We start from the raw sequence: 15301 nt of genomic DNA on the forward strand, positions 1-15301 counted from the left end.
TTAAATCTGAACATAGGCATCATAAGAACACTTCTGGAATCAGCTCAATTTAGCTCCAACTAGATTTTTCCTTATTACCATAAAGATGTTTTTTGTTGTTTTTTTTCCCCCTTGCTCATCCATGGTTTCAGTGCAAACAGGAACTGCTAGCAGCTAATGCGGCATGACATTTCATGATGCAATATTAGCCAAAATGTAAAGGCTAAATAAAAATGGGGTTGAGGTAAGGCTTACAGCTAATAAACCGACTCGATGGCGACATCATCATACCTGCAAACTAATCGTCAGTTCCTGCTACTTGCTGTTAAACTCAGCTACAGTAACGTTACCGTGTCCAAAGAGAGCTTCAACTTCAGCTTTGTTTGGCACAGTGACTGAACTTGGTGTATTCATTTTTCTCTGGGTCAGGAGCTTCTCAACGCCTTGTATCCTGTTGCGTACGGTCAATGCACATCAAAACACCTTTTTAATATACCTTTTTTTGGTTTTTAAGCCTTCTTACAGTCTGTTTTGGAAGCGACCCATTTTTCATCCCACATGAGTTGGCAGGGCTGTGATGGGAACTGGTCAAAACTGTTTTTATGCCAAATAGAAGTAAGAAAAAGAAAACAAATAGACAAAATGTGCCTTTCATTTAGCATTATCGGTACATTTTTTGACGTCACTAACCGCTCAGATTGTCCGATAATCTGATTGACCGACTTATCTTTACCCGTTCATACCCTGATACCTGTGGCGTGTTGAATAAAAACTGGCCTTGAACATGTATAGTGATGTTGATATGATAATTGCATTTCTGCATTTATCTTGAAAATCATTTTATCTCATGCCTGCTAAGACACGTGGTGACTACGCCAAAAGCCTGTAAGATAGATGGAACAGGTTGGTGTAGCACCTGCCTGACTCACTTCCCACAGTGCCTCTGGGCAAATTGTGGGTTTCACCCTTGATTGGCTTTTCTTGCTTTTTTTAATCCTGCAACACACTGCAGGATCTTTTCTGTCTCCACACCTTGTTCCTCCTTCTGAGCCACAGCCAGAAACTTCCTTTTTTCTACCTCCTTGGCCAGATCTTTCAAGGTCAGTTTTGGGGGATAAATAAATGGAGTGAAAACTGAAGAAGGGTTAAACGATAAAATGCCTCTGAACATGGAGAAAGTCCTGATAAAAGTGAGGATTAATTACGTGTTATTTCTTAAAGAATTTCACAAGGTTTCCTGCTTAATCTGACCTGATCACATTCCACTGCTGCTATCAAACCATGCGGGTCAAAGTTTATGTCATCAGTACAAGTCAAGATGTTTTGGAATCTCCCCTCCTGTCCAGATAAGCCGTCATGAGTTTCAAACTGCTTATTCTCTTGTTGATGTGTTGTTGAATTTGATAAATATGCTGCTGATTTATTCATGGGGAAATCGCATCTTAATAATTAAAGATTCCTGAGTATATGAACGGATGTTTCGCCGTGAAGCGATCGTGCGTGCATCAAGCATTAGTCATTTTTCTTTGAACAACACTTCTAAAGCAGCCTGGACACAATTATCCAGTATTTTTTTTTGGTTTTTTTTCAGTTGTATTTACCGCCTGAAAGCTGAGATGAACAGTGCTTTCTTTTCTAAACGCCTAAATGTCCGTGTTTCCCGCAGGACATGAATGTGGCATAAATGTAATTCCCATAATGCACAGCTACGTACTGTCCTCATTCCCAACCATCTGCCACTTCTTGGATTCATTTGTAAGACGACTAGTGTTGGCTTCCAAAAAGGATTATTCACCTTTTTTTTTTATGTGAACTATTTTTGGGAGAAACAGCAATGAGCATTGAGCTACTATTACTTTAAAAAGTTTAATTTTATGTTTATTCTGTGATGTCGATATTGCACCCGAGCCCTTATTTATAACTTCCCCTTTTTTTGGTGGCATTTTCATATGCAAATCATCAAAACAAGTCATCAATTATGATCAAACTGAGCCTGTAATTTGAGTTTAGCAGTCATCCAGCAACACCACTTTGAGCCAGCCTCTCAGTTTTTATTATTAACCCCCCATGTCTTCACTGCCGACACGCAATTCATCAAAGCATCTAATGTCTTTTTCCTTTTCCCTGTTGTGAAAAGGTGGAGGTACGGTAAGACTTCTGTTGTTGTTGTGGATACATCAGAAAGCAAAGTCGTGCTCCCAACAGGATATCCAGCAGCGAGCGAGTTCTCCAATTTTTTTAATTTCCTCTCGCAGAGTGACTCACGAGGCTTCTTTATGAGTCATAAAAAGCAAAAAAAAAAAAACAAAGCAGCGTTAAAAAGCTGCTCTTTTAACAACTGCTCAAACTCTTAAATATCACATTTCCATAGCCAAATAGTTTCAGGAAGCCAAGAACTGAAATCAGCTGATATCAGAACAAAACGAGCCCAGAGTGAAAGAGTGTTTGTGTGTGAGTGAAAGAGAGGTTAGTGTGTTACTTGAACAGGCAAGTCATTAACCTTTCTTATCGTTCCTCTGGGTGTGTTTCATAAACTCTCACACTCACCTACGCAATTTACAGCTTTGTCTTGAGCTGTTTGTATGTTCAGCTCTCCTTCAGTCACTGACCTTGATATGATCTTGTTGACTTAACCTCACCCTAATCCCAATTTTAAACTTCAACTGAATCCAAAGTCTTAATCATAAGACACTTCTTGTTAATTTGAAGGCAACACAATGAGTAACTACTGGTGATTCAGTCGCTCCACCCTTAAAAAAATGAGAAATAGCCGCATTTAATAGTTGAATCCTCACTGTTAAACCTTCGTTTTGAGTTCGACTTATGACAATTCCAAGTTGAAATCTGGTAGCGTTTTAAACATTTGCACTCCTTTTGATGATATTTTTGTTTTTCATGCCTTCACTTCCATTTTAACAGGTCTGTTTTTAATAAGAAGTCTCTCTCAGGCTTATTCGTTTCCTAAATGTAGGTGAGTTTTTTTCCCCCCACTCAACATCAAAGTACAGCGGAGTGGCGGAGTGGAGGGGGGGGGGGGGGGGGGGGGGGGGGGGGGGAAACGGCACAGGAGAAGTCATTGCTTACCTTGATTATGTCATTATGTCATTGTTTTTTTTTTCTTTTACACCTTTCGCCACAAAAATAAGCTGGGAAATTGGTTGAAACTAAACAGTGCGGTAAACAAGATCCTCTCGACTCAATTCATAATATGCCTCCAGTAGACACTTGAGAATAATGCAGAGAAAAGAGAAGAGAAAAACGCTGCTGATTCTCCACCAGAAAGGATTAAGAGTGAAACTACATTTTTAAAAATGAATGAACGTGGGGTTTGATGTGCGCTAAACTACAAAAGATACCTGCAGCTCTTCCTGATAAATGTCCCAAAGTAGATTATATTAGAGCAACTTGCAACCTAACTAACTTGTGCTAAACTACAGGCTGTGACTGTCACTCAACACTTTCTGCAGTTGCTTCCCGGTAAAAGCCGTCAATTCTCATCGCTGATCACTGGAAGGCTTTTGACTATGAAGAAGCTGCAGGAAGTGTTTTCTTTGCATAGACGTCAGACATAGTTTTTAGTGTGTATGAGTGTGAGTGAGAAGTCGCAGTTTCTTATCTTTCACATTTGTATTCACCGTGAGTTAGGTGTTGGTGTTTCTAAACGTATTCCTAAAATGTTCCTTTTGTCTCTTTTCCTGTCAGTCATCCCCAACACCCTCAAGGTTTCCCCGCAGACCCCAGCTCCAGTCGTCCCAGAGGGAAGCGACATCACGCTCTCCTGCAACGTCACCCGGGAACTCACCCACCCCACCTACCTGTCCGTCACCTGGTTGCTGAAGAAGGGGGCGACGTCTGAGGAGATTTTGACTTTCGGTCCTCAGGGAGGCGTGGTTACGGGGCAGAAGTACGCCAGGCGCTACGCTGACGGAGGCGTCCGATTGGTTCCCGGGAAGAACGGATTGTTTGAGTTGGTGATTTCCAGAGTGACCACGTCTGATGAAGGGATTTATGAATGCAACGGAACGGAGTGGACACATGAAAATACAGGGAAATGGGTAAAAATCGTGGAGAAGACAAAAGAGATGGGGACTGTTGCTGTTACTCCTACAGGTAAGGAGACAGACTGAACCCACAGTGATTTACACTGTAACAAACACAGGTTAACTTATAAGACTAACAGTTTAAAATGATGCAAAATGAGGCTGAAAGACTCTTGAATCTTTCTCTTCTGACACCATTTTCTCACACAAGTGAGTAGTGTAGTTGCTAAACCATAGAGTCATAACCTTTTATGACATTATTTGCTAAGCAGAGTTGTGCACTTGCAGTTCATTAAAGCTGGTCGCTGGTAGTGTTCACCCTGGAGACTCAACATGGAGGACGGTGTAGGCGTGTAAGTCATTTTATTGGATTTCTTTTCATGATTTGGGTTCCTCATGAAAAGATTACAAACTATACAGTCATTTTTTTTTTACTGCAGGTAGCTTAAGTTGTAATAAAAAACCCACAGCTAATCATCTGTGTGGTGTAGCAAGTAGTTCACATGGTTGAGTTACAGTTTGTATGCAGGTCAATACCTGTAAACCAATTTCTTATCATTTAAATCAGTGCATTTTTCCAGAAGAAACTGGTCTGTTTTCCCCCCAGTATGCTGTTGGTGGTGATTTAGGAGATATTATATTGGCTTGATTAACAGGTGTTTCTGTAGTAGTACTTGTAGTAGCAGCACTACTACTAGCAGAAGTAGTAGCAGTTGTAGTAATATATAGTGCTTTTCAGAAACTAGTTTTACAAAGTGCTTCACAGACATAAAAACTGAAAATAGAATAGTAAAATAACAACAAATTGATAGAATACAGAAGGATAAAAACGAATAAAAAGCCAGTTTACAGTGTTTGTTGTCCAGCTTTAGCTCCATGCATGAGTCCTCCTCTTGGTTTTTGGCTCCAGTAGCTGAAAGAGATGGTAGCAGGTGGTAAATCCAGGCTTCAAAAACCTGAGGGTCACCTACTGTACAGGCCACAGGTGATCCTGTGCAACATACACTCGGCATTAGGAGGTTCACCGCACATGATTAGCAGTACTGTAATTGCGGCTGAAGTAGAAGTAAGAATTTGTAGATAATTTCCCTGAAGGGAGCGATAGATAATCCTCAAATCTTAGTCTTGATAAAAGAGGTTACTGTGTGTTTGAAGTTTTCTGTGCTGCTGTGTTGGATGTCGAGTGAGATCGGAAGAAAATAATAGATAAAAAGAGAGGATAGAGGAATGAAGGGAAGGACGTGGGAGAGTTGTCTCTGTTGTGTGGCTGCCTTTATTTTAATGGCATCCTCTCGTCCGTGAGACTTTTCTTCTTTCTGCCTCGCTCTGTCCCAGGAGGCGGGTGACCCTCACTCTCTGTCTTTCTGTCTTATTTTGTCCTTAGAGAGGCCCCAACACACACACACACACACACACACACACACACACATACACTTGCTCTCATTCATTGCGGTTGCTGTGGTCACCATATCTTATATCTTTCTGGGTTACCATATCCTCTTAAGTGCTGGAAAACACCCAGCGGTTCATAATGAAACCAGAGATGAGCAGCACACACACACACACACACACACACACACACACACACACACACACACACACAGGTCTCGGTCTCAGGTCCATTGTGTCCCAGTCAGTTCATATTGACTTACTGACTTGAGTAAAGAGGATGAGAAAAGTCAAACAGAGCAGGCTTTGTGTCTTTTGTCCTTTTCCAGACACCATACAGAGAATCGTCCTCACATACTGCTGTCTAGGTTGTTACTGGAGACCGTTTATCCAACTGTTGGTTTGAAGATACCCAAGAAAGATTATTAAGTTCTTCTTTAGCATCACCACTTGAAAGAATGCTATGGGAAAGAAGAAGTACACCTGAGCATTGCAGATGAATATTTACATTGTCTTTTTAAGATTCTATATATTGTATCTTGTCCGATTTTTAAGTAGAAATGATTGAAAGTACAGCAACTCTTTACACTGATGGTTTGCAATCATCGTTTCCTAATAGATCCTATATTATTCACCATTATGATGGCAGTTTCCAGTAGGATTGTATTGACTGTTTTCATTATTGATTGATCAGCCAATTACTTTCTCAAGTAACTGATTAGTCATTTTGTCTATAAAATGCCTTATTTTATCTCATCAACAGTCCAAAATCTAAAAATATTCTATTTGCGATCATATTTGTTTTTTTTATTAAAGGAAAACTATGGTCTATTACAACTTGAGTTTTATTTTAATAGCTTTATCTATCAGTTCTATCAGTTACACAGGATACATCGATCCAACTTTTTCTCTTCTGATAGATTTTAATCAACTAATTGTTGTAGCTCCAGTTACACATGCATGTTCAAACTGTATGCATTAGCACTGCTACTAAGGATAATTTTCCTTTTCCATAATCATAATGTATAGATTAATTCTTTGATTAACTCTTTGAATCTGATTTGATGCCATGGAAGTCAAATATCATATTTCTACTTCTGAGAGTCTAAACTAATTTGAAGCAGTTTCTCTGATGCTTTGCAGAAAAGCAACAGAACGTGGCAACAAACTTTAGTCCACTTACAAAGTACCTTTATGTGATGTGCAGAGTTTTGTTTCATTAACTCAATTGTTAGGGCAGTTATTTACATAAAATATACACACGCTAATACATGAAATGCAAAGGACCCTTGACAATTGACCAAAGTTAACACACTGGAGAGTGAAATATCAGAAATTTATAACCAAAATGTCACAATGTGAGTCGCTACGACCCATGTTTACAAACCAACCAATCAGAATACACTGACAAGTTAGCATAATGCTACTGTTAAACACGTATTCATCTCTAGAAAACTGGCATTCCACTTTTTCCTCTTTTCCCTTCACCACAACACACTCTCCTCCTGCTCTTTTGAGGTTTTTTCAAATGCATCCAAGTTCCAGAGCTGCAGTATGGCCAAAGATTGTTTATTGTTTTTGCTACAGTGATGAGAGTGGTGTGGACTGTGACCAGGATGTGGAGTGACTATGCTGTTTTCCTGTAAATAAAAAGAGTGAAAAGCAAGCAAAAACATCTCATGTCTCAAAGGGTTACTTGTTTTTTTGTCAAAATGTAAAAATTGAGTTGTTTTGTGACTGTCAGCAGTCCCTATGTGATGTCTTCAAGTATATTTATTCTGATATGTCCATGCAATTTCCTCTAGTGTTGTTGTGTCTGTGCAGAAGAATTCAGTAATGCAGAAGGATCTTTTGAATTCTTGGACTTCTCAAAGACTAAACCTCTATTTATTAAATCTTTATTTTGTTTATGCAGCATGTTGCTTGTACACACATAGAAAACGGTTTCATTAGGATAACTAACACCGTCTCTGTCCTCTCAAGGTCAGTCCCTCAGTGTGAAGGCTTCATCCTCCTCCTCTCCCTCCTCCGCGTCACTGCTCCTCTCCCCCGGGGACACGCTGACCCTCCTCTGCTCCGTCGCCGCCGACAACCTGCCCTCCCTCGCCCTGGAAGTGACCTGGCTGGCCGACGGGCGCGATATCATCACCATGGACCGCAGCGGGGTGGTGATCTCGAACACGTCCTCCAGCGGAGCGCAAGCGAAGCGAGGGGAGGCCAGCCTGGAGCGAACAGGATACGAGGAGTACAGGCTGGCGGTGAGGGGGGTGAGCGGGGAGGACGGAGGGGCGTATTCGTGCCGTATCCGAGCCTTCATCGAGAAGGGAGGAAGGAGCGCGGGTGGAGGAGGGAGGTGGCATATGGCAGCAGAGAAGACGTCCAGCCCCGTGACGGTGAAGGTGTCGCAGATCAGTGAGTAAAAAACAACAGCATGTTTTATGTTTCTGTGTCTCGTTTTAACATCAGATGATGACATGAGGACTTGAGAATATAATGTATAGATAAGATTAAACACTCATGAGTATCAAATTTGTTGTTTTTTTGTCAAAATTCTGACTGAAGCACTCATCCTCATACATTTTTTATCGAGTAATTTGGACTTTATGAGAAAAGCTGTAATTCTGACAACAAAATCATTCACAAATAATCCTTATCAGATGAATTATCAATTAGTTATTAGATACCAAACAGTCATTATGAATTCTAAGTCAAATATTTGGATTATTTTCATGATTAATTAATGTGTTGATTATGTTTTTTAGTAATCTATTCATCAATAAGTATATGAAATGCCAGCATTTGGTGAATATTGACCAAAATAACATTGTCATATAGCTGATTGTTTGACCATCAGATGAAAACAATGATATAAAACTGAGGAAAAGCAGCAAATTCTCACATTGGAGAAGTTTGAACCAGCAAATAATTTCTCTCTGATAAATGACTTGTTCATTTATGAAAGTCAGCGTTGATTCACCGTATCAGCACTAATTATTAGATACTCATGAGAGTTTTATCATTTCCAACAGAATTTGTATTTTCTGCTGCAAATGAGCTTCCATATAATTGAGTGTAAACAAAACCACTGCCTCCCTGTACGCTGCGTTTGACACAGGATTGCTGTAGGGCACGAAAACAGAAACTGTTTTGCAGTAAATAAAACAGTAGTGTTGTCATGTACAATATGAATGTGATTGCATAGGGGGTATGAATCCAAAAAAAACAGTTTTTCTGCTTTGGGTAGAGGTGGATACAATGTCATCCTGATATGAAACTAAACATTGCCTGAGTTATCATCTTATCGCTGTTCTTGTCGCCTGAAACGTGCAAAGAATGTCTCTAAATCTCTCTATAGATTTGGGTTTTTATGGCTTTTAATATTTGATTTGATAAGAAATAACAGATTTATGACCGGGCAGCCTGATGGGTCCTACGGTGCTGCTCGTTTGCTTCGTAGCATGTTATTGGATAATATGCTGAACTGGGTCTTTTTTGGAAGTGGTCACCTTGGATTGCAGCATATCTGCGTATTGATTAATAGCCACTGTATTGATTTTGTCAACTGGCTGTTCAGGGGAGACATTGAGGTTTGTTGCACAGCCCTGATGTCCGGCACAGTGGAGTTCAGGACAGTGAGCATGTATTTCTGTACAATTTCATTAGTTGTGGATGTGTAAATGTGCCGCGGTGCCACAGATGAATCTGGAGTCTCAAGGGGAAACTCTTTAGTTCTCTAGTCAGCCTTTCGACTCCTGCTGCGAGGACGATCGATTAGTCATGCCTGTCCTGCTCTCTGCTACCTCTGGGTATGCTGTTAGTGTGTGTGTGTGTGTGTGTGTGTGTGTGTGTGCGTTGTCCTGATCCTGCCTCTAAAGAGCACCGATGTCAAACACGGTTGACACAGCAATCAATTACCGGCATGGTGGGTGGTCGTCTGTCTGTCTATCTGTCTGTCTTTTTGATATTTCCATCCATCATTCAGTATGTTTTTGAACTTTGCATCATGTAGCATTTTCTCTGATGAAGTAGAAAGGAGTTGGCTCGCAAGGTGATGTGTTGGATATGCGTTTAGATGCGAGATTAGCGTCTCTGTTTTCCTCCTAAATGAACAAAAAATTGAAGATGATCATTCATGCCTTCATTCTTCATTTTGTGGTTGATTTTTGACTCATAAGAGGGATTTTCCAGTCTTATCTTAATCACATTAAATGACTTAATGTGATAACAATCAGCTGATCTAATACAGTCACCATTTCTGCTCTTGAGTAGTTTTTTTACTGAAAGCTCCCAGATAAACTTTTTCTTCATGTCTGTTCATTTCAAAGTTAGCTTCATGGCTTCAAGAAGGCTACTCAAGGATGGGTGTAATGATGTTAATTTGTCCTGAACCTTTGAGGATGGGACTTTTTTTTCGTTTGGTATACCCTATAAACCAAATAATTGCTGCTGAATTAGCCTAATACAACCTAATTAGTATGTTGAGACCATCCCGAGTCTGAGATTTTCACTCCAGAAGCTTTGGTAGTGGGTTCTTTTAGCTAGAACCTGTCACTCAGGTTAGGTCCTGGTATCGATCATATTGTGAACACTTGTGTCAAACTTGTGGTAACAAAATCTGCCCACCAGCACCTCTAAATCTCACTAATTAACATGTTATATTTTGCTTGTTTGATCTGTTTAAGGGTAAAAATATCAGGTTGTGGTTTTACGGTGAGTTTACGGGCTGAAACTATTTACTGACCAGGCCTGTGTTTTCCTGGAATCTCTGCTGGTTTTCTGGCAGCCTCAAATTGACGGCAAGAGCACAGTTAACAGTTTTTCACACCAGCATAAACAAGCTGATCCAAACAAGTGTGAAAGCACCTTTTAGAGTCACCTGTAATAACATCTTGATATTTGTTGATTCTACGCTAACATTTCATCGTAGTGATTTTTACAGTAACATTTCTTTTGTGTTACCGAAAACCTACCAAGCCTTTAACCCTAAGACTCAACCACATCTTTTATGTACTGTCACAACCATATATTCAAGACTCATGTTAGTTCGGACAGAAAGAAACACTGATGGTGTTAGTGACGGAGAGACGAGCAGATTGAAGGAGCCAGCTGCTGTTATGCCATAGCTGTTAGATATTTCTGACAAACTCCCAATTCCCATATCCTAATGAATGGAATACCCTTTAATGAATAAATAAATACGTGTTACATAATTGCTTTCAGTTCAGTTACAGCACTATATTTAATGCTTTTGGGAATTCCCATGAAGTGTTCTGGCAGACTGACTTGCTGAAAGTTTACTGTGAGTTCAAAGAGCCCAAGTGCCATTTTATTTCAGGGAATTGGCAATTAGTCGTCTTTGTCCCACTTTCTGTTTTTTTTTGGGGGGGTGGGGGGTAAACCCTTATATGTACAGAATAAAAGAACTTTATTTATGGAGTCCAGTTTGCTTTGCTGCTTCCTGGCCATAATATTGTTATCTCTGATCAAAAACTCCTCACAGTGCTTCGTTCCCTCCATGGAGTCTGGAATGGATGGAAGCCACATAATACTGACGTCAAAAGGAAATTAGATAAACTTCATTATTTATTGGACGTTCAACTGACATGTCATTAACCCGTGAATCCTGCGTATTCTGGCAGATCGAGCACTTGAGGATAATTTTGTTGCCGCTCACTCAAAACCTGTTATATCAAGGAAACACGATATGAAACAAATTAGGGAAAACTGCGACATTTCATAGATTCACTACCCATGATGACACATAAATGCTCGGTAATCTTCTGATAATCCAATTTCAGAGTTTCCCTGGGAATTGTATTTTTGTCAAGATTGAAATTCCACTAAATCTTCTTTAATATAAATGATAAAGCTCCTCTCAATGATTTAATATTAGTGGCGGATTCCTTCACCCTTTTCTCTTTCTAGGGTTTGATTGTTTGGGATTTATGAGGGCTCAATAATAAATAATAAGTCATTTAAAGCTGCTGACAGTTTATATTCTCTATATGCAGTTGAAACACAATAAGTCTGCGAAAAATCAGAATTTAGATCATCATGAGACACTGAAATCAGATTAATAAAATTAAAGCATACTGTAGAGACTCAACACGCCCATTCAATGGTAAGGGAATCTTTAAAATGGTTTAACAAATACACAGATCAAATTAAATACAAATTTTATTAAATTACAGAATAAAAAGGATTAAAATGTCATTGCAGCTGTTCCAGACTATATTGGACATCTGTTGAAAGGGAGGACCACATGACTGATATCTGATATTTACCAAGAGACTTTTATTGGTTCCTTACATCTCTTCTGTGTTTTTGTGGCTTTTTTGTCACTTCCTCTCTCGCTTATTTCTTCTATTGTTGTTGTTCTGACTTCCCTGTTCTGTGGCCAGCAGCTTCCTCTTCGTTTAGCTTCAAAATACCCCAAAATTTTTTTTTAGAATTGTTTAGTCAGATGTAGTCAGTCTACAGTCAGATGCATTGCTTTTATCAACGCCTTTTTGAAAGAGAGGCTTCAGGTATTCATGAGAAACCAGAATCAGTGCTTACAAGTGGAGGTTAGGCAGATTAAATTCTATTTGTGATGCTTGGAGTGGAAGTATGAGGGGGTGTGTCCCGCGGGCCGTAATCCCGCTGCCCGACTCTACTACGCAGACTCTGGCTCCAAATGACATCCTACAAGCAAGATAGCAGCTCGCAGAAACGAGATATATTGGCTTCACTTTTGCATAATGGTAGGAAGTGGAGATGCGTCGTCCATCTTTATATACAGTCTGTGTTCCTGGTATTGTGCGTGCTGGGACACTTGAATAGATAAACGTTTTAACCTGTGCTTTCCCTACTATGACAAGACAAAATGTACAAAAAAAAGACTTCTTTTGCATCAATGGCAGCTGTGGTTGAGTAGAAGAGTGAGTAGAGCATGACAACTTAAATTGACTAACTTATTGCAAAGGGTGTGTTGGATATTTATTGCAGAGGGCGGGGTATGTCATGTGTGACTGTAGCAGTGTAAAACACTGTCTGCATGCACTGGCTGAAAACCCACTGGTCAAATGCTGTTTTTCAGTAGGTGGTGGGGGGGGGGTAGTAACCATGACTATTCAAACCATGCCAACATGGTGGTTAATATCATGGCTAACAAAGTTCTGCGTATTCTGTCACAAACACATTGCAGTTCCTGTAGCTGCTTCACTGGGTTGCTGGTGCTTTTTATATATAGTACCAGCAGCAGAAAATGGCTCGTTTGCATAGCTGTTAATGTAGGAGAGTGACCAGTAAATGATATATCTGAATGTATGAACAGTAACACATGAGTGAAACTAAACCCCAAATCACATTACAAGCTACAAAAGCACTGAGAGATGAACATGGAGAAACCTTTTAAAAATGGAGCTTTCTCTAGTTTAAACTGGATTTTAGCTGTCCTAGATGGTTGAAGCATCAGTGGAGTAGCAGGTGCATGTACAGTTTTCATATTGAACAGTGTACTTACATTTTTTTTGCAATATTAGGATAAAGCCACTTTTGTTTTTTTCAACAAATGTTCCAACTAGGCTTCATTGCACAATGTATTTTTACGTAGAGGGTTTTTTCCCTAATTTTTTCTGAAAAACGGGTTATTTTGTTCGCATTTAACAACTATAAACAGCCATGATGTATTGATAGCATACATAAGACTCATGGGAGGTGTAGTTGTTGTATTCCACTCCAACAGTAGAGAAGTGTTGCAGAAGTGCTACTAGCTTTTCATGTTTATTTAACCAGATTAGTTTCAGAAGACATTGTAGAACAAGTCCTGACATTGGCTAACTTGTTTTTAGCCAAAGATTAAACCAAAGTATTTTATTTAAAGTGACAATCAGTCAGTCTCACAGGATGGTACGCAGTGTGAGCGCTGGTTGAAATGCATCCTGTATGTCAGCTGGAGCCTTTAGTTAAAATAACAACCATCTCTTCTAGATACACACAAGTTTACCGAAGCCTTGAGGATCCATGTTACATTTAGAAATATCAACCAGGCTTTATGGGCACACACACACACACACACACACACACACACACACACACACACACTACAGTGAGTTAGTGAGAGGCTACAGCTGAAATATCAAGGAGTGTGATCAAGAGGATTTCATCAGTCTCTGCTGCATTTATGTGTGTGTGTGTGTGTGTGTGTGTTTACATGGGTGATAGTGTACACATGTTATCTGCATACTTATATATATAAATATATATATATATACATATATATAAGTGTGTGTGTGTGTGTGTGTGTGAGTAAAACTAGGTTTGTTGAAGGCTTTCTCCAGAGAGTAAATGCTACACACACATACACACTTCAAACACTGTCTTTATCTGTGTGTGTGTGTGTGTGTGTGTGTGTGTGTGTGTGTGTCCCACATACTCAGGGTATGAGGCTGTTCTAACTGGTGGAACTCTTACATTTTGGCCTGAGGGTACACATTCCTTCATACTGCGTCTACTCACACACGCGCACACACACACACACACCATGAGAGCAACATTTCTAATTGACTATAGCGCATATATTTCATCCTTGTTCCTCTTGAGCTTAAACTAAACTCTGTGTGTGTGTGTGCGTGTGTGTATGTGTATGTGCGTGTGTGTTGTCAACCAGTCAGTTCCTATTCTATTGATGTCCGGCCTTGAGGTTGACCGCTCTTCCCACGATGCTTTGCTATAAGCACAGCCGACCAGGAAGCACAAAAACAGTTGGAGAACTTGTTTAGGAGCCCCCCCATGGCAGGAACGTCACACACACACACACACACACACACATACACACTCTTAAACAGGGTGTAATTCCTCTCACCCTTGGCTACACTTCCCCTGTGTGCATATTGTTGTGTTAGCTGGAGTTGTTGTCAATGGAGCCACTTCACCAAAGAAAGGGACACTTGTGTTTCATGCACACTCATATTTCAAAGCGTATCAGAATGTTTATGAATATATGTATATATATATTTTAATATTGTGTAGTTAAGGCTCTTTTCTCATATTTACTTAGTATCTGTGACCACGTTTGGTATGGTTTTAGCCACTTCTTTCACACCTTTTATAAAAGGTTTGTACTCAGCTGCCACGTCAGTATCTTCTAATTTTACAATGTTCCTGTTAAACATGGAGAAAATAAGACTTGTACTAATTTTACACGGAAACTTGCATGTTTGATGAGGGGTTATGAATGTGTTCTCTGCTCGGCGGAGGCAGGCCGCTGTCAGAGGTTAATCCCCGATTCTTGTCGTTCTACATTTATGGGCTGAATTTCACCATCAGAATCTACAGCGAAATGGTTTTGACAATCTGTACTTCTTTTATATCCTAATAGTGATTCCCATAGTTATTAGAGAGATTCTTGTGCACTCTTTCATGCAGTGTCATGCTTTTTCAACACAGAGAGTGGGAGGAGGGTGAAAAAAACGAGTCGGATAATCAGTTTTGACCAATTCAGAGTTGTTACAAGTGTTCATCTCAGGTACATGTATCATATAAAAGGGGACTGGTGGCTGCTAGTTTTTAGTATATTTCTCATGTATAATTTAACTTGAGCCTTCTGCTGCTGCTTCTTTTGATTGTATTCTTCATCTGTAGCTCCCGCTGTCACCAGACTTCATCAGAAAATGGAGAAATTACAAATGTTCTGCAAACATTTTTGTGGTAACAAGTACGTAACACTCAGAAAATGTTTGTGTTAATAGAGGGATCAGGCCACAGTGATCGATTGACTGAGGTCGACGCACTCAGTGATCTCATGTGATCTTAGATAACACTGGGAATTATCTAGATGAGAATCAACATTTCCACGTCTGAGATCGTAGAGGTGGAAAAACAAGAGAGCGTAAATGAACAGTCGAATCTGG

The 15301-nt window shown here is 39.9% G+C and overlaps 1 protein-coding gene across 1 annotated transcript in view; it reads left to right on the plus strand.

The window, feature by feature from the left end:
• Positions 1–15301, plus strand: part of ptgfrnb (prostaglandin F2 receptor inhibitor b) — a 75022-nt gene that overhangs the window by 13578 nt on the left and 46143 nt on the right. Inside the window, exons 4-5 of the mRNA XM_067583732.1 lie at positions 3682–4089; positions 7392–7820. Coding sequence (XP_067439833.1) covers positions 3682–4089; positions 7392–7820 — 837 coding nt within the window. The remainder of the gene's footprint in view (positions 1–3681; positions 4090–7391; positions 7821–15301) is intronic.

Source organism: Thunnus thynnus, chromosome 24, assembly GCF_963924715.1.
Source record: "Thunnus thynnus chromosome 24, fThuThy2.1, whole genome shotgun sequence".
In the NCBI taxonomy this organism is placed as follows: Eukaryota; Metazoa; Chordata; class Actinopteri; order Scombriformes; family Scombridae; genus Thunnus; species Thunnus thynnus.